The sequence below is a fragment of the Atheta coriaria genome, unplaced genomic scaffold (genome assembly GCF_025399875.1).
Source record: "Atheta coriaria isolate IRGN ID8LTWV9N9 unplaced genomic scaffold, Caltech_Dcor_3.1 hic_scaffold_3_pilon, whole genome shotgun sequence".
NCBI lineage: Eukaryota > Metazoa > Arthropoda > Insecta > Coleoptera > Staphylinidae > Dalotia > Dalotia coriaria.
Genome location: NW_027045445.1, coordinates 11,189,840 through 11,214,708, shown reverse-complemented (window position 1 = coordinate 11,214,708; position 24,869 = coordinate 11,189,840). Strand labels below are relative to the sequence as shown.

General features: G+C 35.7%; 2 protein-coding genes across 20 annotated transcripts in view; both read left to right on the top strand.

Annotated features, from left to right (window-relative positions):
* The window catches only part of dnc (phosphodiesterase dunce), a 97,999-nt gene extending 76,183 nt beyond the window's left edge, over positions 1-21,816 (top strand). For 15 of the 19 annotated variants that reach the window (XM_065317944.1, XM_065317940.1, XM_065317948.1 and 12 more), the window contains 5 exons: positions 2,858-2,959; positions 3,045-3,109; positions 4,007-4,125; positions 19,953-20,046; positions 20,111-21,816. In XM_065317944.1, the coding sequence (XP_065174016.1) occupies positions 2,858-2,959; positions 3,045-3,109; positions 4,007-4,125; positions 19,953-20,046; positions 20,111-21,372 (1,642 nt within the window). In that variant the 3' untranslated portion in view covers positions 21,373-21,816. Of the gene's footprint in view, positions 1-485; positions 824-2,857; positions 2,960-3,044; positions 3,110-4,006; positions 4,126-17,747; positions 18,115-19,952; positions 20,047-20,110 lie in introns of those variants that run through there. The other 4 variants (XM_065317945.1, XM_065317933.1, XM_065317951.1 and 1 more) reach the window with 3 other exon arrangements.
* Positions 21,817-21,911: 95 nt separating this feature from the next.
* On the top strand, positions 21,912-24,810 carry LOC135804162 (uncharacterized). Its single transcript, XM_065317952.1, has 4 exons — positions 21,912-22,215; positions 22,267-22,536; positions 22,593-24,479; positions 24,532-24,810. The coding sequence occupies exons 1-4, from the start codon at positions 22,054-22,056 to the stop codon at positions 24,676-24,678; spliced, it is 2,466 nt and encodes an 821-aa protein (XP_065174024.1). The 5' UTR covers positions 21,912-22,053; the 3' UTR covers positions 24,679-24,810.
* Positions 24,811-24,869: the final 59 nt, after the last annotated feature.

The following is a 24,869-nucleotide window of genomic DNA, read 5'->3' as shown; positions in this document are numbered from 1 at the left end:
AAATTAGTTGAGGTTTATTAGATTTTTATGAGTTTAACGGTACGTTTGGTATATTTAATGGCTTATTTTGCAATAGAAACAATATGATTTGATGATGGTTATGGTTATTACAATAAGCAGCTTGCGGTTATCATTGTTCAACGACGTAGCGCATAACGCGTCCTTGAAATTTATTTTTCGCCTTAATTTATTAATAGAAAAGCCCCGCCGAGGAGTTTCGGGCGGCGGCCCAGCCCGGCCCAGCCGAGCAGTACGATGGCTCGCGATAAACTAACCTGATAAACAATAGTCTCTACCATAAAACAGAATAAAACAAACATTTCACTGACTGTACATGACAACAAACCGTCATGAATAAACCACAGTTACCAATAGAAATATAAATATAAATAAAAATAGTTTATATTTAAATCTAAACTGAGTAAAAATAATCGTGGTGGTGAATAAACTTTCTATAAGTAGTTGCGGTTTTGGTATTTGTGATTGGTGACAATCTGGCTACGGCCGCCGTCGGTGGAGGCGAGCAGGAGCGCGACAGCGACGACGGTGGCGGCGGGTCGTCGCTGCCGCCGTCGCCGACCTCGCGCGCCGCTGCTACCGGCTCGCATCGCGGGTCATTATCACGCGCGGCTGTCGGCAACTGCTCCAGCCCTTCGCTGCTGATGGCTGCGGCTTCCTCTTCGCCGCCGTCAGCGGAGGAGCCCGTTGTCGCGGCTGAACATCCCCCGTCGCTACCGCGCACACTTTCTACCTCTGTGCTGCGCATCAAGGGGCGCACTTCGTTTTGGGATAAGTTTTTTCAGGCGCACAGCAAACGAGATCTGTAAGTTGTTATAAAAAAGCAGAAAAAGAAAAGAAATGTTGTGAATGGTAACCAGAAAAAATTTCCCATGCGGCTTTGTGTCTACTGCTTTTATATCTTTTGTTTGGTTTGTGTTTTTTCATCTCAACGTGAAGAGACAGTGATTTTTTTTCCTGTAAATATTTTAGTATAGTTTAAATATTTGCTTAAAATGTTATTATTTGAGTGTGTAAAAAGCAATCTTCAAATTCCAATGCCAAAAAATGTAATTTTATTTTGATTTATATTTCAACGCAAAAAAACAAACACGTTTTCGATTGCTATTTGCTCAAATTTCACAGCAGTGTTTGCTGTTCAATGTAAAACGCCGTCGGAGGATAATTATTCCGAGTTTTTTTTTTCACTCATATCACGGAAATAACTGCGAGGAAAATCCTATACATGCTGTTTGTCACGTAGGTCTTGATTTGTTTCGTGTCACATGCGCGTCCATTACGCTGAGTATTATTATGTATCAACAGCATTGTCGGCGTCTAGCGCGTTTTGTTATTGTACTCGCGTATGTTTAGTGCATTTCTAACATATGCGAGCAATTTGGAGCGCGTTCAGCGCTCGTTAACGACGCGTTCGCGAGCATTTCATAATTGGAAAACATTGGGAAATCGAGTACAACATGAAAAACACTATATGTACATATGTGTTAATGTTTTTATGCATATGTACATATATATTATAATATAGGCAGCCAATATTGCAAAGTAGTAAATTGTTTGAGTATTGATTTGTCGGTGGGTTGCCTATAGTTATCTATAGATTTTTCGTGTGAAAACCGGGAATTCTCGAAAGTCGGTTTTAATTATTTTTAATTGGCTGCTCTCTTTTTTATCTCCACACAAATCTCTGCGTAATTAAACAAGTGCACGAAGGTTTCCCGTAATTAGATTTCGTATTTATATAAATGCGCGGTGGTTTTTTCGCTTTAAAATCTTTATTTCTCGATGAGTTCGACGCCAATTCAATGAGAGCGCGTGCTGAGCTTTAACCCATTGCCAAATAATTTATTAAAAAGGTAAATACGGCCGGGCGAAAACTTGTAAAAGTCTTAATTACGCAAACACAAATTCGGTTTTAATTAGAATTTATGTTTGCGTTTAAATACGCGAATGAAAAGCTCAAGGATCTTTAAGCATCTTATGTAATAAAGGCGGAATTTTGAGTTTTCGAAAACTACGACTATAACTGCGTCTTTTCTCTGGTTTGTCCTTTGGCGTATGCAGTACCTAATTATTTATTTTCGGTTGCTGGATCAATACACGTAAAAGTAGCCCACGCGATTGCGGACTATTGAACCGGCATCCACATTAAATATTTCGATGGAACACGCTTTACGTTTCAGGTTTCAGCCCCCGTTCATATCCGTTACGATATTAATAACGGACTAAAACTAATCACGAAATAAACATCATTTAAATTTTATCTTTTAAATTATATTCAATGCAATAGACAATTTGTTTTTTGTATCTATTGATAAAACATTGTCAATTGATTTTTGAATAACCAATTAAAAGAAATTGATTGGTTTTAGACCTGCTGAATGTTCACTAAAAGCATTCAACTAAAAAACAATTTGTTAATTATCTTTGTGGCTATATATAAAACACTCAAATATTTATTTATTGGGAAGTGCTTGGTGACAAAAGCGGATATGATTAATTAACGTAAACAAGGAGGTAAACACAGTGTATAATTGAAGATAAAAGCAAAAAATGGTGGAGGAGCCGGAATTTTATTAAAAAAACTAAAAATTTAAAATTAATGTTTGACACATTAATTATATCTGACATATTTATTACAACCTGTCAGTTATACTCGTTATTCTAAATATTTATTCTCTATTTATTTTATTTTTTATTATGTAATGGGAATTTTAGACAATAACAACTCTAGGTACAAAAAATAAGAATAATCACGTTCAATATCATCTTTTTTTCTTTTCTACTAAAGATTTTCTGATAAATTGTTGAATATAAATAAATATACATTTGTTGTTTACAGCCATGGAGAAGATCTCATCGTCACACCGTTCGCACAAATCCTCGCCAGTCTGCGAAGCGTCCGAAACAATTTTCAAAGTCTTACCAATGTGCCCACTAATAAGTAAGCCGTTAATTGACTAATTAACATTCGACAGCAGTCGCATTAATCAATATGGGATTATATTAATGCGTTCGGATTGTTACAGGTCTCGTCGTTCGTCGGGGGCCACTTCAACAGCCACCCCACAACCGAGAAATGTTAATCCTGGCGGTAAGCATCAAACAATATCTGATTACTTATTAAATTCATATATTTGATTTCCATTCACGTGATGGGATGTGTTACCTAAATGAGTTATATTTCAATTAACATCCGTAAATTTTGTAGACTTTCGAAAGTTGCGTCTAAATTTAGTCGCAATTAGTCGCGAGATTGAAATTTTAATGACAAACAGGCAGAAGTAGTTTGTATTTGGTTTCGTAATTAAAGTTTTAATTAAAAGTGAAATTTAAGTTGGCAATTTCAGTTTGCAAAAAGTACATTCAAATGTAATCACAGTGGAAATTCATAATTACGCATTCGGCGTCAATAGAAATTTACCACAATTATTGCTACCGCATAATAATGATTTTAATGTTTAATAATAAATAACACCTGTAGTTTGAGTGCAATTAAAAGTTATACAATATAAACATGCAGCGCCACACGTGTTTACCACTGTGCATTGAATCGTCTGTGAATTGACTGGCTGAAAATAGATTGATGGTTTGTTTTCGCAAACCGAACGAACCGAATTTCATGTTTGGTCTATTCACAGCTCTCTCGCATTCTGAATTTATGATCACTCGATATGGACGCGCAATTTCGTTTATGTTTGTCGATTCAATAACACGTGCTTCGCGCTTTTTTTTTTATTAAAAACATGCCTATATCTTGTTTTGTTTTCATGATGTCAGATGATACCTGTAGTGCGTGTGTCTGATGGCATTTTGTGTCCCCTCGCGTTGATTATGTTTGACGACACCATTGATTCACCTGTGCTTTTTACACGCTTGATTAATTTTACTATAGCTGTAAGCAACCAAAGTGTCGTCATAAATATGATAAATATTTTGATCAAAACCTCGCAGGGATTATTATTATGAATACTGATAGGAGGTTTAAAAGTTGCAGATGAATCATATATGAAAATGGCGATCGAAACGATGGAGGAGCTGGATTGGTGTCTCGACCAATTGGAAACCATCCAGACGCATCGTTCCGTCTCCGACATGGCATCACTAAAGGTAAGATTTGTATTTTTTTAATGGTGCAGGAAGAAATATTGGGTTTTATTAGTGCGTGAATAATATTGACAAAGTCAAAGGAATGTTATTAAAATGCTGCGCAGCAATTTAAACAAATATTAATATAGATAGAGAGAATGACGAGGAAAATCCATTAGTCGATGAGGAAATGATCGAAACAGCAAACGAGCAAATACGCGGAAAATGAGGAGCTGGGAAACTGGGAGAATGAGACATTAGCAAACACGTGAAACGTAAATTACACGCGTCTGATGTTTTAATGGTTTTAATAGTTTTCCGAGTTCATAATTTAGGTCAACGTGTGCCAGTGTTTTCGGGAAAAGCCGCGAAAGCCTCAAAGCGGTTTCTGCTGATTCCGACGTTTCGGAAAACGCAAACACGCCAAACATTCATTGTACAATGTTCAAAGAACGTCGACCGCAGGATGCTATATCCCAATTGTTAGAAAATCAAATACAAGCAATTCCTAGAGAATTTTTGCCTAAAATTTACCAAAATCTGAGAAAAACAAAATTCTAAAAAATAAAAAATGACATTATTTGTTGAAACGTTTAGGAAGACTTGCAAACGCGAATATTTACACCGGACGAAAATGGTTCACGGTCCGGTTGGTTTCCTTTTTTCGATTCATTTATTCCAATTTATTTTTGCGCGTCGCTTCCATCCAATTTCCAAGTTTCACCCGCAGCGCTCAATGAATTCCCATTTTGTTTTCAGTTCAACGTTCTATGCGTTTTTATTCTGTATATATCTGTTTTTATCTTTAAATTGAATAATAAAAACTGTCGTGTCCAGTCAAGTCCACTTTTATAATTAAAAGTATAAAAGAACCCAGCACGCTTTTCAAGTTCAAACGTCTCAATCAAACTCGAGTCCTTTTGATATCAGAAAATACCTCCCGAAGTGCTGTGAACTCCTGTGTGAAACTGAACCGGCGTGTGAAACGCGAACGTTTTCTGAACTTTCTGTATGTTAATATAAGGGTGTGTAAGCCGCTTGTGGTGGCAGCTCACTAAGCGTCTCGAAATTCCCTGACACATTCCATCTACCTTCCGAAATAGCTTCAGAGCAGTGGCATTGCCATGGCCACCCCTAGGTAATGGTGTAGGAGTGATCGTCGTGCGTTCAAACGACGTCATCCATTCTGATACCTAGAGTTGCCAAGGTGGCAGGCAAGCTGGAAAGCACGTAGACGTTTTAGTTGTCCTTGTCATACCTTTACTTTCATCTCGGTTTTCCAGCGATATTATACGAATCGATAATTTCATCTTGGGCCGCAAAGGCTCAACGCTTACCCTTGGGAGGAAGTTTAAAGACCGTCAAGTAATTTTTTATAGACTTTTTGCTACAAAATCTTTGCGTTTACTCATGAAGAGTAATATCATTAACTTTTTTTAGATTTTAAAGCATTTTTATGTGTTTTGTTTGATAAATTGATAAAATTTAATTTAGATTTTAATCAAACGCGAATATCATTCAGTCCTCGAGGGAAGCGAATGAAAACTCATGCCCTCGCGTCAATTGGCAATCCAGTTGATGGCGTACTCGATGACCCAAACCAAACCAAACCGAACACATTGGTCCGCACAGTCAATCTAATTTCGCTTCCATATACACAGTGTCCACACACAAAACTCAGCGAAATTAGTTTACCAAAGCGGATATCGCAGACAATCTATCTACGGACAATTGCGGCCATTTTGTTTCATGTCAACAGATTATGCACTCGCGCTTGGATTGTCCGATTCGACCAGATTCACTTCACCGTTTATTTGATGTTGCATTACGTGTGTTTCCATCCTCCGACCGCAAATTCGTGTTTAATCGTTTCGCAATGTTTGCATTTGCGTTTCAGCGTGCGACGCACATTCGAAAATTTACTCTATTTGGTAATACTAGTCAATATGCCACTTTTATTAACTAGTAAACTACGTGTGTACAAATTAAAAAATGTTTAAATAGTAAATTTTAAGTATCCGGTTGCGGTTATTTGCTTAATTTGTTGTTTAATGAATGTTTACATAAGAGTAATTATGGCTGCGCTCAATCCCAAGGCTCGCAAACAAACCGATGGCGCATGGAGTGATTAATTGAGATTAATTGCGATCAATTGTCATGATTGATGGTTCATATTGTATTCGAGTACGAAACAAAACATTTCACAGATTGATTCTGTTCAAAATCAATTTTTTCGTCCTTAAAGTGAACCGAGAAGTGTTTTGTTATCCGAAAACAATCCTTGTGACGACGATAAAGTTCATTTTATAATAGGAAGTGTGGAAATAGTACGCAGACGCTTGTTTTGTTTAAAATACCCGCATCCTTGCACGAAGGATGAAAAACAGCATTAACTGCATTAAATGCGCGTAAATCCGTGCGGCTCCTCACGCTAAACTTTTGTGTGTGGTGTTTGCGCACACATTGTTAATTTATGCGCTTCAATCGTTAATGAATGAAAACGATGTTTTTCCTCGTGAACCACACACAAAACCTGCGACGAGATATTTATTTGATTTCGGCGTCCGCAATTTTGAATTAAACGATGCAACTATTTTTGGCGCATTTGTTATTGAAAACATTCCGAAAATACTTTCGACAACGGTGAATTAATAAAACTGAAAATAAATACGCTGGTAATTAAATTTCGAATGAAATTCGCTTGTGTTTCGGATGAAAATTGAAATATTAGGCTTTTAAGCGCATTGCGACGTTGCGAACAAGTTGCGCATAAATATTAATTGAGCGGTGAGTCGCGCTCGCATCAATTAGAATGAAATTTGCATTTGTGCCCGAGTGAATTATCGACCTATTAATGTATTCATGAGCTACGCAAGTTCGCCGTGCATCTGGGACGCAGTAATTTTATAATTAAATCACGAGCATTCGTCGTTAGTCTTGATTTGTGAGTAACATCGCAAAAAGTGAACAACTCAATATTTTCACCTTATTACCACTTTCTCCATATGAGAAAATACTTTTCTTTTGAATTAGCATTATAAATATTATTTTCTTTTGTTAGAAATTGTGATAAAACATTTTTTGCGCACAAATGTTTGAAAATCGATTGATTATTCAATTTTGACACTGGATTAATGTAGTATTCTTTACACCGTGTGACAGTCATGAGTAATACGGAATAATTCAGCATAATTTGCTGTCGATGTGATTAATTCCGAGTATTATCGGTGGGTGTTAAGGAATTTCGCAAATATTTGTCGCCGTTATTGTGACGTAACTCGAGCGCGCCGTGACGACACCGAAAATTAATTAAAACTCCCGTAATTAACTTGCGCCAACATCGTGTGCGGTTGCATACTTTCGATTGAGTTATTTGCGGAATTAATCAACTAAAGTACACGAAATGTAAATAAAAAATATTGAAAATACTGATGAAATTGTTTGACAATTTAAATTACATTTTTTGATAACTTTTGCGGCAATAAAATTAAAACTTTATAAAATACTTTTGCACGCGACTTTGTCTCGGTAGTGTTTAATAAAAATGTAATTCGTTTTTACTCTCTTGTTCTAGACATAGTATGTGACAATTCTATCAATAAAATTTGCAATTTTTTTTTAAAGAAATTAATTATATAAAGAATTGTTAATAATGCACAACTATTTAACTATAACTATGATTGAATCTCAATGCCAAGTTTTACCTTATAGAAAAGCGCAGTCTTTAGGGTTTTCCCGGCAATTATTTGAATATTTCTCGCCGTAAAAACCATCCTTGGACTTTAATAAACATTAAAAAAAAGAATTGGCCAAATTGGTCTACGCGTGGTTGAGTTATGCGCTTTCCAACAGATTTATCGATTCATTTTTATGTTATAGATCATTAAAATTTTCGATAGATGTCGCCATATGTGAACTAGATAGTTTTATTTAGTGAAATCCGTAAAAAACGAATTTGTCATCCTTGAAAAGAAAGTAAATATTAATCAATGACTTCACTATACTCATACTCTTAAGTGGGTAATATTATGCCGACGATTATGCGCCACTTTTCATTACTGTCAGTTAGCATCACTTAGCGCCACACGTTCAGCGATTGTTTTTGCTGATAGTGTTTTCGTGCACGTCTTTAAATTTCGCCGCGCATTGACGTCAATTGCACCTAGTTTCAGTACTTTGGTAAAAACCATCTACCATCACTTGACTACAGTATAATACAAAAAAAAACCTCATAAATTAACACCGCAGATCAATTTATTTTATGTAACATCTTGTATAGTACAACAAAAAATAACAAAAGCGCTAGAACTGTTTATTGCGTGCGAAAATGTTTGAAAGAGTTGACTCCTTGAAGGATGTGTTGCGTATAAAGGATTTCACCTCACTTCACATGAAAGTTTTATAGTTTTTGATTTCTCTGAGAAATAAACTTAGTAATGGGTAATACCTGCTTGAATAATGCTTAAATTGAATGTTTAAACATTTAATTACCAGTCGATTGCAACACACTCATGCTTGAGTACGTAGTTTCAATTTTAATATTAGTATCCATGTAATCTAAATCTATTAAGATCAATTACAGCTGGTTTTAATATCAATTAATTCGCACTCGAAATTCGGGACATAAAATTTGAAATTGGTGCCAGCGCGTTTATATTGCTCAATTTATTGTTGACACTTGACTGGAGACAAATTGATTTTGATTGTTTTATGTAATTGATTTTGCAATAGTCAGGATATTAGTGTTATCACTTATCACCTACTTAAAGGTTACGAATTGTTAGCGTAAAAAACGTTACGGTTCATGGCAATTTCATTTTTTGCGAATTTCAAGGGTATGTGTCCTTACATTTGCGAAAATTAGTAAACATATGTGCATTAACGGTATTAAGGTGAAGGGCATGAAGGTAAATGCTAGATAAGCAACGTAATAAAAGCTTTTCTGGAGGTTTTCGAAAGGTAAAGGTTGTGATTGTTACCAACGAATGATAAGATCGCTTGTGGTGCGTAATGCGTGACAATGACTAAGAATATTATTACCATTTGTTTATGTCCAACCTTCGATAGATCGGTTGTTGTGTTTTTCAGTTTCGCCCTCGAGGGAGTTGTAAACATAGTTTTCCAGGAATGTTAATATTCGACCATGAGACATTTACGAATTGTTTTAATTGCTAATCATTGTATTTGTCGCGTGAAAAATGTGAAAAAATGTCGAATTATTTTTCGTAAACGTTTCCATTGTTTTAAATTTTTGTTGAAAACATTCCAAAGTACAAAATAATACATGCTTGAAATTTGAATTTATCAGTTTAGTATAGTTTTACATAACATTGGTTAATATTTTTTTGTTCTGTCGATTGTTTAGCTAATGTACTGGCAATTTTAAATTGAATCATGTACACTTTACTGCGTAGGAAATAATTCATTTATTAATAATTGAATCATTCCATTCGATATTTATGTGCAATATTGAATTTTGCAGCGACACAATAAATTATTCCAGTGTGTTTTTGGTTTACTCGTAGTTTTAGTTTAAAACGAATTAAATATTCTTCTAACCTTGATTTTCTCACATCTCGCTGGGAATATGTTCATGTAAACAATAACAATTCAAACAAAAATAGAAATAGCTACACATATTATAGAAAATAGGTTCATATACACACCACTTATGTAATGGAAGTAAATATGTGGCGGTGGAATAGGTCAAGGAAGTTACTCCGGCGATCATCTAGTATTCTATAGTCGCGACGAACTTATTTAGTAAATAGCTCGGAAACTAATGGAGATATTAGTTAAAATTATTTTTTTACACATCAATTTAATATTAAATATTACATTTAAATGTTTCCAAATATTATTGATAACAGTGATCAATTAAAAGTTGCAGATTATTTTGTGTCAAACTTATATATTTTTATAAATGTCAACTTTAATAGCCTATAACTTTTTATTTAAACATTAGATTACCGTAATATTTGCACAGTTAGATTCAGAATTTATTTAAGAATCTATTTCTGGAACAATTTTACGTTTATCGCAATTACTTTCCTCAAAATTAATAAAAACTGAAAAGAAAGCAGATTAATCTGATATCAAATAAAAGTGGCATGACTATAGTATATTTATTTAATGTGGTTTACCATTACGCCGTATTCTAAAGCAATTTCTATTTATTACCACTGGAGAACTGTTATTATCCGTTAGATCTTTTATAGTTTCAAGTTTTGTTTACTACTCCTACTATATTCTCATTTATTACTTGCTTTGAACGCTTTAACCTCAAAAAATTACATCTACACGTTCTATCATCGATAATATTATTGAAGAAAATTACAACTTGGGTTTGGAAGCAAAATAATCCTTGTGATTTATGAATATTATCGAATTAGTGTGAAAATTTTATTGCGTATTAACCTTGCCCCATATTACACGAAAAATATCAACTGATGAAGGACCCTACAGGTTTCTTTTTTCTATCATGAAAAACTTAACTTTATTATGAAAGCTGTTAATATTTAAATTTTTGCTCCGCCTTTTAACCACGCCTCCAACGCCGTTCAATAAACTATAATATAAACTGATAAACAGTTTTGTTTATCTCTGCAAGCACTAAAAAGTAAATAAAAATTAACGGAATGTTTCAACTTGGTAAAAAGATATTTAAACTTGGATATAATACCGGAAAAATCCGGTTTATGCGATTATAATATAGCGAAATCATCTTGTGATAACATTAATTTGATAACGCATAATGACCATAAACCACAATAAATATTTTTTCTCTCCGTGCAATCAATAAATTAAAGTTTTATCATTAAGTATTTATTATTCCCACGATGTATTTTTATGTTTTACATGTTTTATGCTTTGTGCCTTGTGCGTGGTTTGCACACAGACTATTGTTGTTATTTTTACATTCATATCGACTCTTTCGCTGACGTCTATGTTAATTATTAATATTAATAAATGTGTGTACACGTTCGAAAACAACGAAAACGTCGAAAAAATATGAAAATTTTCAAACGAATTTCAACGCAATCTGCTTTGCCATGTAAATGTGCTATCTTGGTGGCCTATCTTTCATTTAACATATTAACATATTAATTTTATTATGTGTATAAAAGTTTTCAAACACGTGTTGTAATTAAGTTTGTTTTCTAACTACAAAAGCGAAACAAAAACATTCGTAGTTGTAATTATCCGCATTGTTTGATTTGCGTGGATTTTGAAAACAAGCGAGCAATTTAAGTTGGAATAAAATGAATTTCAGTAGGTAAAATTATGAATAATCCAAAATTAAATATTTACTAGCGCAGTGTTTGACGTTTGAAAGATAGCAGCAGGTTGGAACAAAGCGGGTAAACAGCGAAATGAAAACGAGTTTAAATATTTTTATGTTTATTGCGATGAGTAAGTAGTGCGCTACGTATATTAATTACGAGTAGCGCAATGAAGGCTCATTTATTGCTTTGCGATAAATTGCAAAACCATGAGTATGCTTTGTAGGTAGTAGGTACTTACCTACTGAATTGTCTAGAATATATTGCGCAATTTATTAATAAAATTGCACATGGATACAATTTTCAAGTGACAAAAATTAATTGAAAAGGAAACAATGTTATAAAATGATATTTTTGATGAAATTTATACAAAAATGACGAAAAAAAAAAACATTTGGTGTTTAATAAAAACATAAATTTTGAATACTACACTTTTAGTATTTAACAATATAATTATTATGACACATTAGTTTTTTGTTTAACTTGTTGAAAGACAATTTGCAATTAACACCGCACTCTGCACATATAATTTTACTCGGAAGTTAAAATATGATTCACCGCAAAGTTAAAGTATGAGTTTGAGTTTCCAACTCAATTTTTCTAGAAGTATTCAACTTAGGTTTATTAATGTGTAAATTTGTATGTATGTGAATGACAAATGGTGAAAATATTTTCCTCATTTAGAACACGTATGACATTAATTTGTCGTTTGCTTTTACTTCGCATGTATATAAATTTTCATCTCGCGGCGCGCAAAAACGCAAGCGTTTAATTTTTTGGCGCGCATGTGTGTAAACAACGAAAAACTCAAAATTCAAAACAGACCTTCATCGCGTTGCAACATCACTTTGGCCGTGCACGAGCGCTCTGATTTTTCATATTTTCAGTTTTTCACTATTCAAGAGTCAATCACATACATGCGCCGAATTTTCGCGATTTGTTTATGTTGTCAAAACTAAATCTCGCTTTTATATTAAGCCACTAGTGTGAACTTTGGGGGAAAACAATTCGTACTTTAATTAGAAAATCATTTTCAACGTATTGTTGAACTCATTCATAGAATATGAATTGTTTGCTTCTTTTGGAGATGAGTTTACTGCGTCATTTTTGGGATAAGTATAAGCATCATGCAAGTGCGTCATTAACGTCATGCCTTTTGGTAAAACGAACTTATTCTGCGTGTGATATTGTGCCAAGCGTTTTTTTGTGCCAAAATGACATCGAAAACAATGCGATAACTCATGTTATGTTTTTCATTTGTGTAATTTTGTAATTTAGAATAATTTAATTTAGTAAAATTTGAATTGCGTAAAAGTATTCCGACTAGAATGAAACATTCGGCCTCGTCCTGGAAACTTCAACATGTCCGGAAAGCAATTCATCTTTAGACTAGAACAGAATGTTTAGTTTTGGCTGAAATAATGTAGTAAGTTCTGAGAAAGTTGCAAAGGCTGGACTATCCCAGTTAAAATTAAATTGTAAAAAACAATTTCTCATCGATTTTAAAAATTTTCTATTTTTATAAAAAAAAATATTTTATTGATAATAATCAGATCTATATTCATTATATCTGTGGAATAACAAAGTACCTGTCTAGTTGATCTACTTCAGAAGCCACTTAAAATTGAAACAACAGAAATTTTCAAGATTTCGAAATATGCGCACTTTAAATGCATACTTATGATGGAAGCATATCCATCATTGGAAATTTGTAAAGTTTTAAACAAATTTTGCTCGAAAATCTAGTGGAATTTGAAAAGTTTACGTTATGAATTCAAAACTTTCGCAATCTCCAAAAGTGTTTTGAACTTTGCGCGAAGTGAATAGTTGCACATTGTGCAGATGGTTTTTGTACAATGCGATAGAAAAAACTAACATAGACGAGAATAATCAGCTGGGAAAGTCGGGAAACCCCAAGGAATATGATTGTTTATTTTGAGATGAAACGAATGTGAATTGAATCTAAATATTGAGTGTCTGACTATTAGCTTTTTGCTAAAAAAATAAAAGTGTGGTCATTGAACAAGAAAAGAAAATTCACCCACACGTTTGGTTTATTCATTCATTCTTAAATATGGACTCTGGACTATGGACTATAATTTTAAGAATTTTCATAATGGAAACAAAAGTTGTCTAAACTTTATTCACAATTGATTAGATTTTGAATAGTAAACTTTACATTGTAAGGTAACAGACGGTGGAATGCCAATTTCCGTTTAATTAATAATTAGTAAACAAGTCGTAATAAACAATATTCCCCGGTGGTGGTGCTTAAGGTCAAGCACGCAATTTTACCAATCTGATTGTGCGCCAGGAGTTCAAGCACCAATTGTAATTAAAAGCCAATTACACCGCCGCCGATTAGCGATGTGTTATCAAACTGGAAATGGCTACATCCGAAATATTTCTACGCTTTGTAATGTTATCGTTACTATGCTCTCTACTACCGACAAAACAAAATTCTTCGCACCGTTTTTACAACAATTTTTATTGCGCATGGAAACAATTCACTCCTACTGGATGCGTAATTAATGAAATCATGAGTAATATAATACAACTTTTCATATGATTGCATGATTAGTTGATTTGATTAAATTGCATATCAATTAAATGTGTGTCAAAACAAAGTGTGACGTCGCGAATTCTGTCACAAGACAAAGTCCGCTTTTCTTGACCTTTGCCAAATAATTATAAACATTTATTAAATTATTCTATGTATTTGTGTCGGGTTAAATAGACTTAGACAAAAGAAATTTAATTTATTAACGTAATGTAATTTAACATGACGCATTCTACAACAACAAAAAAATAGAAAGGCAATTAGACGAGTGGCACAAACAAAACGGAACATTGCCAAAGCGCACAATAAACTTAATTTTCGTGCAAAATTTGTGACTTTCTTTTCTCGTTGTCTTTTATAGTCGTTTCCTTTTGTTGTTGCCTGCTTCTTTCACTTTTATTCCTAAACAAACAAATTAATTTTAAATTACGTTTAGATTTAATCTATTGTTGAATTTTTGAGTTGCTGAATTTCCCTGCGAAAATATATTACTCAAACAGTGTATATATGTGTAGATATTGCTTGCAATAAAAACATATCGGTTATTTTCGAAGCGGTTCGATAGAAACGCGGCGCCAGAACTCGAAGTTGCAAAAATAAATTTATACTCAATACGCATCAGAGTGGATTTTTCGGCCAATTTTCCATCTCATACGAACCGGAACTAGTGATTTTATTCGAAAAGTATTTCTTGTAGTGCAAAAGTTTAAAATGTAACGTAATAAAAACTTGTTTTAATAAATTGATTGTGGTTTGCAGACGAGCCCACACGATTAATTTGCGATGTGTGAAAAGCGAAAGAATGTTTGGAGGTGTGTAAATGTTATAAAAGTATTTCGAGACGATATATTGCAGACGCAAAGACGTAATACGCCTTTGCGACGCCTAAGACAAAACTAGACTAGACTGACGTAGAATGTCTTGGAAAATCGTGCGATTTCAATTTTTCATTCACAAATTTTGTGGGTGGAAGCAATAAATTAATGCTTGGTGATCCTGTGACTTTAGTTGTAGAATAACAAGTTTAATTTTAAGTTGTTGATAGCTAAGTATCTGTTTTGATGCATTATGATGTGTTTGTTTTTGAGTCTGGCTACAACCATATATGGAAACTTGTCTTTACTATCTTTAGTCTTCACCTGAATCGTAATTTGGATGATTTTGGACAAACACTTTGGCGTGTAGGTGGGACCAAAACAAAATTTTCGATTTTTGGTGATTTCGGGTTGCACATAAAGTCACAAACTATGAATCACAGCGTGACAAATTTTATATTTTATGTGCGACTTGCTATAAAATGGAAATAATCGTTAACTGAACTCTTTAACGGTCATTTCTAAAATGTAATGCAAAAATACGTTTATATAAGTGACTTTATATCTTAATATGGCTTAAAGTATGAGAATGAAATTCTCGCGTTAACGTTTTAATCGTGGATATTTACTGACGCAATTGGCATGTTTTTGTTTCGCGCATTTTTAACGCAAATCGTGCATAATTGCAAGCACAAGAAAAGAAAAGGGAAAAAAGTGTCGGCGCCGATATTGCGCACAAGTATAAAGGTGAATTTATAGGAAAATATTACAGATTATAATCGCAATTGTCTTTATTCTTATTGTTTTTTTACGGAATTTATAAAATTTTATTTATTACTTGATTGTATTTTTGTTTTCTTTTAAATTCCTTAAAATTAACCAGTAAATTATGATGATAACTTTTGTATTATTTTGCTATGAATTCAGCTTTAGTCTTTCTTCGTTGTGCTGCGCCGCAATGCACGTTATTTATTGCCCGCAATTAAAATGCGCGCCTTATTAATCATTAGGCGCGTATGTGAGACGCATACGAAGTGCGCGACGCACGCACGGATGCATAATGCGAGCATGAGAGCATACGGAATTAATAAAAATGTTGAATTAATGCGTTTTCATATCGAGACTGTCGCTGTGTCGCAGATATATAGAATTACGAGTATTTGTAGCACTTTTTTGCAAAGAAAAAGAGAAAAAAACGCATGAATTTATAAATATATATCCATTAGGGTATTGTAACTTGATTAATTGTCATTTATCAACGTATATCACAATGGCCATGTGTCTGTCTGTCTGACCGACTATCTGAAAGTAACTAATATCAATTAGCACAATTAAATTCACATAAATATGCGTATAGTTGCGGTTTTTCACTTGGCAAAAAAATATATGAATTGTGATACATTTTTATTAATTACTCAAAAAGTATTTATAATAAAATAGTAGTTTTTTATTAGTTTGCAGTAAATGAAATTCCACATCTAACAGAATTTAAATTTTGTTGATTGGATTATTGAACTAACAGTTATTTATATTTAAAGTTGTATTTCAATAAAATTGATGCAATTCACTTTTTGGTTGGTAATTTAATATCTATCAAAAACTCGTTTTGATATTTTTTACCAAAATATTCATAGAATGTAATACTGATCATAGCTATAAAGAAATAATGAATATAAATAGATTGGTTCATCTATAATGAATCAATAACCATAAAAATCTATGCAACATTCTTGCGCCATGTTACAGCGTCGCGACTATAGTGCAAAAAATGTTCATGAAAGTTTTAATCATCTAATTTAACGACATGAAGAGTTTATATGTTTGTCAAATGCTAGAAAGTGATATGAATAGAAATTTATTTACCCATTTAACGATTTTATAGAATTTATTGAATGTTTTTGAAAAAATATTTTTTACCATTTTAAAATCCTCATAAATATGATGAATATGATGCTAGTGACTTTCTCGCTGGTACACAAATATATCTGTTGGGAATAAATGTGAAAGTGTGTAAATTGTAAACAATAATGACGAATTTATTCATTTATCATTTGGTACCATCTTCATTTTCTATAAATATTCGGATAATTTACCATTCATCATTCGGATTTACACATTTATGTCTAATGCGTACAACGGTACTACGCAGATGATTACTATTGTTATTTATAAATCTGTTGTTGGTTTGTCCCAAAAAAAAAATCAAAAAAATGTAAACATCCACTTATCCCAGCTGATTTTCTAGGAAAAAAGTCTAATAACTACGAGATTATCTGTTGACTAATCAATTGATCATCTGATACATTGTATTTATTATTATGAGATTGTTTATTTGTCATTTGGATTATTACCGGATGATCTGACTGCTTATCCTGGTTATCAAACTAATATTTGGGAAATTTCCTTATGTAATCGCGTTTTTTAACAGAAAAACAATAGAAAATTTAGTTAAAGATAAGAATATTTGCATAATATTTTTAGGCTAAAAATAAATTTTGGTGGAAATGTTACTTTTAAACTTCTTAAAATTCTAAAAATGTAATAATCTTCAGATTGATGTCGACAGATGCTTAAAAAAACCGAAAACTATAATCGTCCTCTAGTCATTGAGAGGAAAATCGTGTGAACCACTCGTGTGACTCAACCTGCTTTTAACGGGAACGCGACATTCGTAAGATCTTGCAATCCACATGAGACAGTGCCTATTTTTCACGTGAAAAGACGCAAATAAAGCTCTTCATGCTTCCAGGCGCAATAAAATATAAAATATGAGATAAAAACGTCAAGCGTGCAACATTGTTATCAGAATCCTCTTATGTCTACGCTGCTGGTTAATGTTAACGGTTGCTTGTGTGCTGTATGAACTTGTAACAATGACAGTGTGTATGTGTAGCGTACGTGACGCGACGAATGTGTGTCGTGCCCCCACATCACACATGATTTCCACGCGGCCGCGCCGGCTATTTAAAGCTCACGCGTGCCCCGCGATACAGTTCAGTTCGGTGTCGGCCTTTAACAAGCAAACATATCTCGTTGAGCCCTCCGAAAGTCAAAAAACACTGTGAATTATATTTCATCGTTTACGTGTGGACACACGTCTAAAACCATAGGATTAACTCGTTTGTGGGGTTGGATTACGACCACCCTCGATCAATTAGTGACGCTAGTGACCAAGTGTAAGATGTTTACCGATGAGAAGACGGTCGCCCTGAAGCGGGCCGTCTCCTGCGACATTGGCTCTGACGAAGTTACCAGCCGCATTCCACCCTCGTCGGAAAAACTCTACGATTGTTTACCCTGGTTAAATATCATGACTGATATTGCAATCACTGCGGCTTTAGCCGAAATAAAGGTATTGATTTTAAATTTTGAAAAAATCAATTTTAAAAATTATTGAAATTTATCAAATCATGTAACCTATGTTTAACAAATGTGTAATGTAAACACGGATAAATACTATCGGAGTGATAAGTGACGTCTTTGCTCAACGGCAGACAATTATAAATCATGCTTATCGTGCTTTGTACGCGCAACAGACGTCCGAGCGCCCGGCTTTTTTGGCTCATCTCAATCGATATCGACGTTTTAAAATAATAAACGCGAACGTTTGCACAAATAATTACACGAGGGCACATCATGCACATGTTATACATTTTTACAAACAGATTTCTATAATTCAATCAGCGTGAAATACTTTCTACTTTTAGAAATGAATAAATAAGTATAATTAAACTAATTCACATGCGCGTCATACTTTGCGCGATTAATTACTGAGTTGCCAGTTAATAACACTCACTTTTTCAACCTTTCCGCCTAGAAACCGATCGAATATTTATGCTCATATTCATTTCTCTGAGTCATTCACGGCGACGACGATGTGTATAATGTAAACTTGACCCTTTTGCTGAACTTGACATGAAAAGAATGTTGAAAATCAATACGTGTAGTAAGAATATGTACTACTGTAATTTCGCATACAAAGCATAACATTTTAAACAACTTTTAAGATTGACCCGTAGACTTAATGGCGGTTGTGAGTTGGGAAATGTCAGAATACGAGTAGTACTGTAATAATATGCAATTTCCTGTTTTCCTACTCGAGCCAACCAATGAGGTGCAATTTGCGAATGCAACTTGACTACTTCCCATTATTATTACAGACTAGATTGAATCATGTCATCTCAACTGTACTTATTAAATGTAATTGTAATAAGCTACAGTTATACACGTGCGGATACAGTTAGTTAACTTCCGGTTAGTGTAACTTGTTTTGACCTGTGTACATTTACGTTTTTATTTTGAAACGTGTTGTAATTTCGATGGCGCCGTGAACAATGTATAAATATAACCGATAAACCATTGTCGGATGATGGTGCTAATCCAATTTCTTCGTTTAGCACCAAAAAAACGAGCGCTAACGCGTCAATCGGATTAATCCGCGCTGCTAATGCACAAAGGGATCAATTTGTTGTGTTTTTAGCGATGGAAGTTTCCGCAATTTGCGTTTTCACACTGGTTCAATTTAGTTTTGTCTTCAAATCGTATAAATGCTAAGTCATTGTAAAGATTTTTTTGTATTTCTGTGAAACGCGAAATGGCAATAAGTGAAATTGATTTTTGATTTGATGTGTACGAGTATAGTGAAGTGATTCCGAGTAAATCCAATGAATCAAAGGTTAATATCTACTGTATTTGCTCTAAAGGTAGTAGCAAAACAAACCAATAATCGTTTGTTGCAATGCAACGTGTGTCCTTTGAGGACAAATAATTGGGGCATAAATGACACAATTTTCGTAATTATCTAAGTGGCAAAACTTACATCTCTTTTCGCATATGCAAATCGTTTTGTTTTTGCACACTTTTATTGTTCCATAATCCGATTCACGAAACAACGCCGCACGCGTGGGACGGCAATAATAAGCGGCGTTTTACGATTGTTGTGATGTTGATGTTTTCGCGCATACGATTTGTCGCCGCAAACGTGTACCTAATGCGCAATAAATGTGTGTGTGGGCGCAATGAGACAAAAAGAGGCTCGTACGTCGTATACATACGTAATGTTTTGTTTGTAACGACTAATTAATCGCTTTTTTGTCATGCAAAGTCAAGTTGTTTAAATAATTGCGAGCAAACATGTTGTAATTTACTTTGGTGAAAGTTTGAAACTAAATTTCGTTTGTTTTGTTACAGTTCAAGCGTATGCTGAACAAGGAGTTGTCTCACTTCTCCGAATCCAGTAAATCTGGCAATCAAATATCGGAATATATCTGTTCCACATTTTTGGGTAAGTTGATTTTATTCCTTTGTTGATTCTGAGATTTTTTATTAATTTGTTTTTTATATTATAGATAAGCAACAAGAATTAGACATACCGTCTCTTCGCATCGATGAAGATTCGGAGGCGGTGTCAAAGGCGGCGCCGCGCAAAGAGCGCCCACGCAGCGGTCATTCGACCATGTCGCAGATCTCCGGCGTGCGTAAACCGCTATGCCATACTAATTCGTTTACCGGCGAACGCTTGCCTCTGCACGGAGTGGAAACACCTCATGAGGAGGAGTTGGGCAAACGTCTCATTGAAATTGAACGCTGGGGTGTTGACATCTTTGGTATCGGCGACATGAGTAATGGGCGGCCGTTGACGTGCGTCGCTTACACCACGTTTACGTCGCGAGACCTCCTTAAGCACATGCTCATCCCGCCCAAGACGTTCATCACGTTCATGATGACGTTGGAGGACCACTACGTCAAGGACAACCCGTTCCACAATTCATTGCACGCCGCCGATGTGGCGCAGAGCACACATGTGCTGCTTAACACGCCCGCCCTCGAGTCGGTCTTCACACCCCTGGAGATTACCGCCGCGCTATTTGCCGCGTGCATCCACGACGTTGATCATCCAGGCCTCACCAATCAATTCCTTATTAACTCTAGTTCTGAGTTAGCGCTTATGTATAATGACGAGAGCGTGTTGGAGAACCATCACTTAGCGGTTGCTTTCAAGCTACTCTCCAACGAAGGCTGCGACATCTTCGCCAATCTCAGCAAGAAGCAACGCCAGACGCTGCGTAAGATGGTCATCGATATGGTACTCAGCACTGATATGTCCAAGCATATGTCATTGCTCGCCGACCTTAAAACCATGGTCGAAACTAAGAAAGTCGCCGGTTCCGGGGTGCTGCTGCTGGACAACTACACCGACCGCATTCAGGTGCTCGAAAATCTTGTGCACTGCGCCGACCTCAGCAATCCGACCAAGCCGTTGTCACTTTACCGCCGCTGGGTGGAACTTCTCATGGAGGAATTCTTCCAGCAGGGCGATCGCGAGCGCGAAGCCAAGATGGACATCAGCCCAATGTGTGACCGCCATTCGGCGACCATCGAGAAGTCGCAGGTCGGCTTCATTGACTACATCGTCCACCCACTCTGGGAGACCTGGGCAGATCTGGTACATCCAGACGCTCAGGATATCCTCGACACACTGGAAGAGAATCGTGACTGGTATCAGAGCATGATTCCGCCCAGTCCACCCGCGGAGGAGGGTCCAGACCAACAAAAACCGGGCATCCGGTTCCAGGTCACGGTCGAGGAGGGCGAGGAGGCTCCGATGTGACGGAGGATGGTGGGCCTCTGTAGGAAGCTGACCGAAAAGGTGCAGCAGTGGTGGCGAGTGCGGCAGTAAGGCGCTGGCGCCCCGCATCGCCACCCCGCGCTGGCGCGGCCTTTTGTTAACAAATGCTTGACTGAATCTCGTGTACCCCTACCCCTAAACACTACCCCCGTAAACCAAACCCTCTACTGTTTCCCTTAGCCAACACACCAGCACCACGCCACCACCAAACCGCACGCGCACACCACCTCTTTCATCCCCCAACAAACTAATTATGTTCTGGTCCCGTCGCCACACCGTAGAATGGTGTCCCGCTCTCAGTACTGAACATCTGTATATATTTCATATGTCTGTTGGTGTATAATACTCAGCCCCCATATATGTATAGATACTATGTGTCATGTCAGCTATGTTACACAAGTAAAGCTCTCTCCATTTTAAAAATGATTTTGGATTATTTATTTCTTCAATATAATACCCTATCAATACTTATCGTTTTCAGGTGCATCATGTGCCCTTAGAAACAAAACAATTTAGATTTAGAATTGTCAAATACGGCTAGTTGCCATTTTGCGCAAACGTTCAAGTGACATTTTATATTTATTATCTCCCGAATTTATAGGAATACCTACAACTTAAAGGAATTATTTATTATTACAATTCTACAAATTTTTTGCTATTAATATGACACCCACCTTAACACCATCGCTCACTGAGAGCAACATCTCTTCAACATGGACGAACAAGTCCAAGCAAAACAACATGGTGGAATTTATTCGATCAGTAAGAGAATACCGCAAGATTCGAACCGAAGAATCAGCAAATATCATCAACCGTCATATACAGGTAATCCTTGCATCAACATTTCATACAGGTATTGATAAAATATTTTTTCAGATGTTAGCTGTAGCTATTGACACAACAATCTTTGATCCCAATACGAGTGTGGTGTGTGAATTCTTTGCCAGCATGCACGATCTCCTCACATTTGCAGAACCACGATCGTCTATCATCTGGGGATGTGTGGGAGTGTTACAAACAGCGTGCAAGAACCAAGCAGCGCGTCATAAACTCATACACACGTACCAATTTATTCCCTTGTTGGCACGCGTTCTTAGTGACCACATGCAAAGCGATAAGAAACTTAAATTATTAACATTACTGCAGGTAATGCAAATGCACTAGAATTTTATAAAGTCTATTTATTACAATAAATGTTTTAGGAGTTATCATGTGGTGTAAAGATATCATGGATCATTCCAAATTTGGAACATCTCATGACCACATTGCTTCGATGGGTACGGAATCCCCAAGAGAGCGAACAAGTTAAATTGTTATCTTTGGGGATTGTAGTCAATATCTGTTTTAAAAACCTTCCTGGAACCTACATGCTATCAAAATGTGTGGATATCAAAGAGTTTTCTAAGTTTGTATTGACGCTGAAGGGTGTGAAAATTGAAGCTGCTGCTTGCAAACTCTTTATTATCATGGATTATATCCACGGTGTTGTACCTCAGGAAACTTTTGTCACTTTATTACGCGTAACTTTTAAAAGTGTAAAAGAATCTTTCCTTGCTAAAGATCCAATTCTCCTCAGACAGAATATCGAATTTTATCTCAATGTTAAAACTGAAGGACACGATCTTCGTCATCTCATACTTGAGAATGCCAACGAGTATGCTCAGCGCATAGAAGAGATCATTTATATGATCTCTCACGAAAAGAAAACTCCCTCAGGTGATTGTATTGCTCACCATCCGGATTGCATGAGTTTGGTGTTCAAATTTGTACAGTCCATCATCGTTTGCAACCTGTCTGGATTGAATGAGCATTATGTTGTTATGGCCAAAGTGGCTCTCAACTGGATCCAAACTGACAACGTAGCTTCGGATGCTTTAAGTTTTCTTAAAGCTATTGTGGAAACATCTCTGGAGTCAACCCCACCATCATCCAGTTACAACGAAGCCATCTTGGAAATGGTCCTTGGTGCAATGCCAATCTTACTAATGAACTTACATCATATTGAAGCGAACACAAAGATGAATATTGCCGAATGCACGCGATTGAGCATCATCATGTCCTTATTACAGATTCTAGCTAGATGTGATAAGACTCGTGAGAGAGTTATTGCGCAACTTGCCAAGGAACAGTTTGATAAACTATTCAATCTGGTAATATACGCTAATGATGAGTTGGGTGACTTGAACGAAATGGAACGTGCTAAAGATGAAAGCAACTTTACGCCTGAAGCGTTTGCACTATATGTAAACGCGCTCTGCCTCATTAGCGTACTAGCTAAATACTACAGCGACTGGCAGGAGTATTTCACCAAACTCATTGAGCACAAGCAGATTCATGTTGTTGTCGCTGAAGGCCTCTACACGGGGAATAAAGACACACGTGCTGCAGCGTTGGAAATTACTGGAAATCCTAACTTTCCGGTTAAAGCTGTTGCGGAGTCTATGTTTGACATGTGTAAGACTACACCTTCGAGTTCCGCCTCATCCAATCAAGCCACAAATACTAACTTAATGTCCTACACGATTGTTAGCTCACATTCTCCTGAATTGGATGAGGTGATTAAGCTTCTAAATGAAGCACGTGCTGGACAACGTATTAACATTGCCACATGTGATGTTATGGAGTTGTATGAGTATAAAATAGCAACTATGGGGCATGCGGAAAGATCTGCGATGGCGTCAGTTGAAGCAGCTTCAACTCACTGCACACATTTGCAACATCAAGTCGCCTCGTTGGAGTCGGAATTGTCTAGGATTAAACAACTGTTTTTGCACGCCGAGCAAATGCAGAAGGATTCCCAGACAAATATTGCTACTTTGAATGAGAATATAAGCGAATTAAAAGGCGAAAAGAGAAGACGAATACATTTGGAAGAAGAGGTTCAGAAGCTTAACGATATAATTACTCAGAAAGATAATCAGATTGCGATGATGATAAATAAACAAGAAGAAATTGTAGCAGAAAGAGATCATGCCATGAAGAAAGTTATTCCTCAGTTACAGGAATCCCTTAAAAAGATGGAAAAACTTTCATTGCACAAAGACGATATTATAAAATCTATGGAGGGTGAAATATCTAATGTTAAACAAGTAAGTAATTTTCATTTTAGATTAATAGATTATATTGGGGTTGTGTTTGTAGCGTTTGGAGCAAACGTGTCAGGCCTTAAAAAGCACCGAGAAAGAACTCTCAGATAGAAGCAAAGAGTTGGACGACGCACTTGCTGAATCTGAGGAGCGTAGACAACTTATTGAACAAATTATGAAGCTAGCTCACAAGAACAAGTAAACACTATTTGTAAAACTATTAAATTGTTCATGTATTAATGTTTATAGTTAGAAAACCCTATACAAAATTGTTATTCTTTAATAAAAATTATTCTTGTGCTGCTTTCGTGTAGCAACGCATCAGTGTTTAAAATATTAGTTCTGGTAATAGTCACAGATGTCGCTCCCTTCCTCATTTTAGTTTATATTTCA

Excerpts from the sequence above, each read along its gene's own strand:
- LOC135804162 (XM_065317952.1), top strand. The coding sequence starts at position 22,054 with ATGACACCCACCTTAACACCATCGCTCACTGAGAGCAACATCTCTTCA. Across the intron at positions 22,537-22,592 it reads AATTATTAACATTACTGCAG|GAGTTATCATGTGGTGTAAA; the intron begins GTAATGCAAATG and ends TAAATGTTTTAG. Across the intron at positions 24,480-24,531 it reads AAATATCTAATGTTAAACAA|CGTTTGGAGCAAACGTGTCA; the intron begins GTAAGTAATTTT and ends TTGTGTTTGTAG.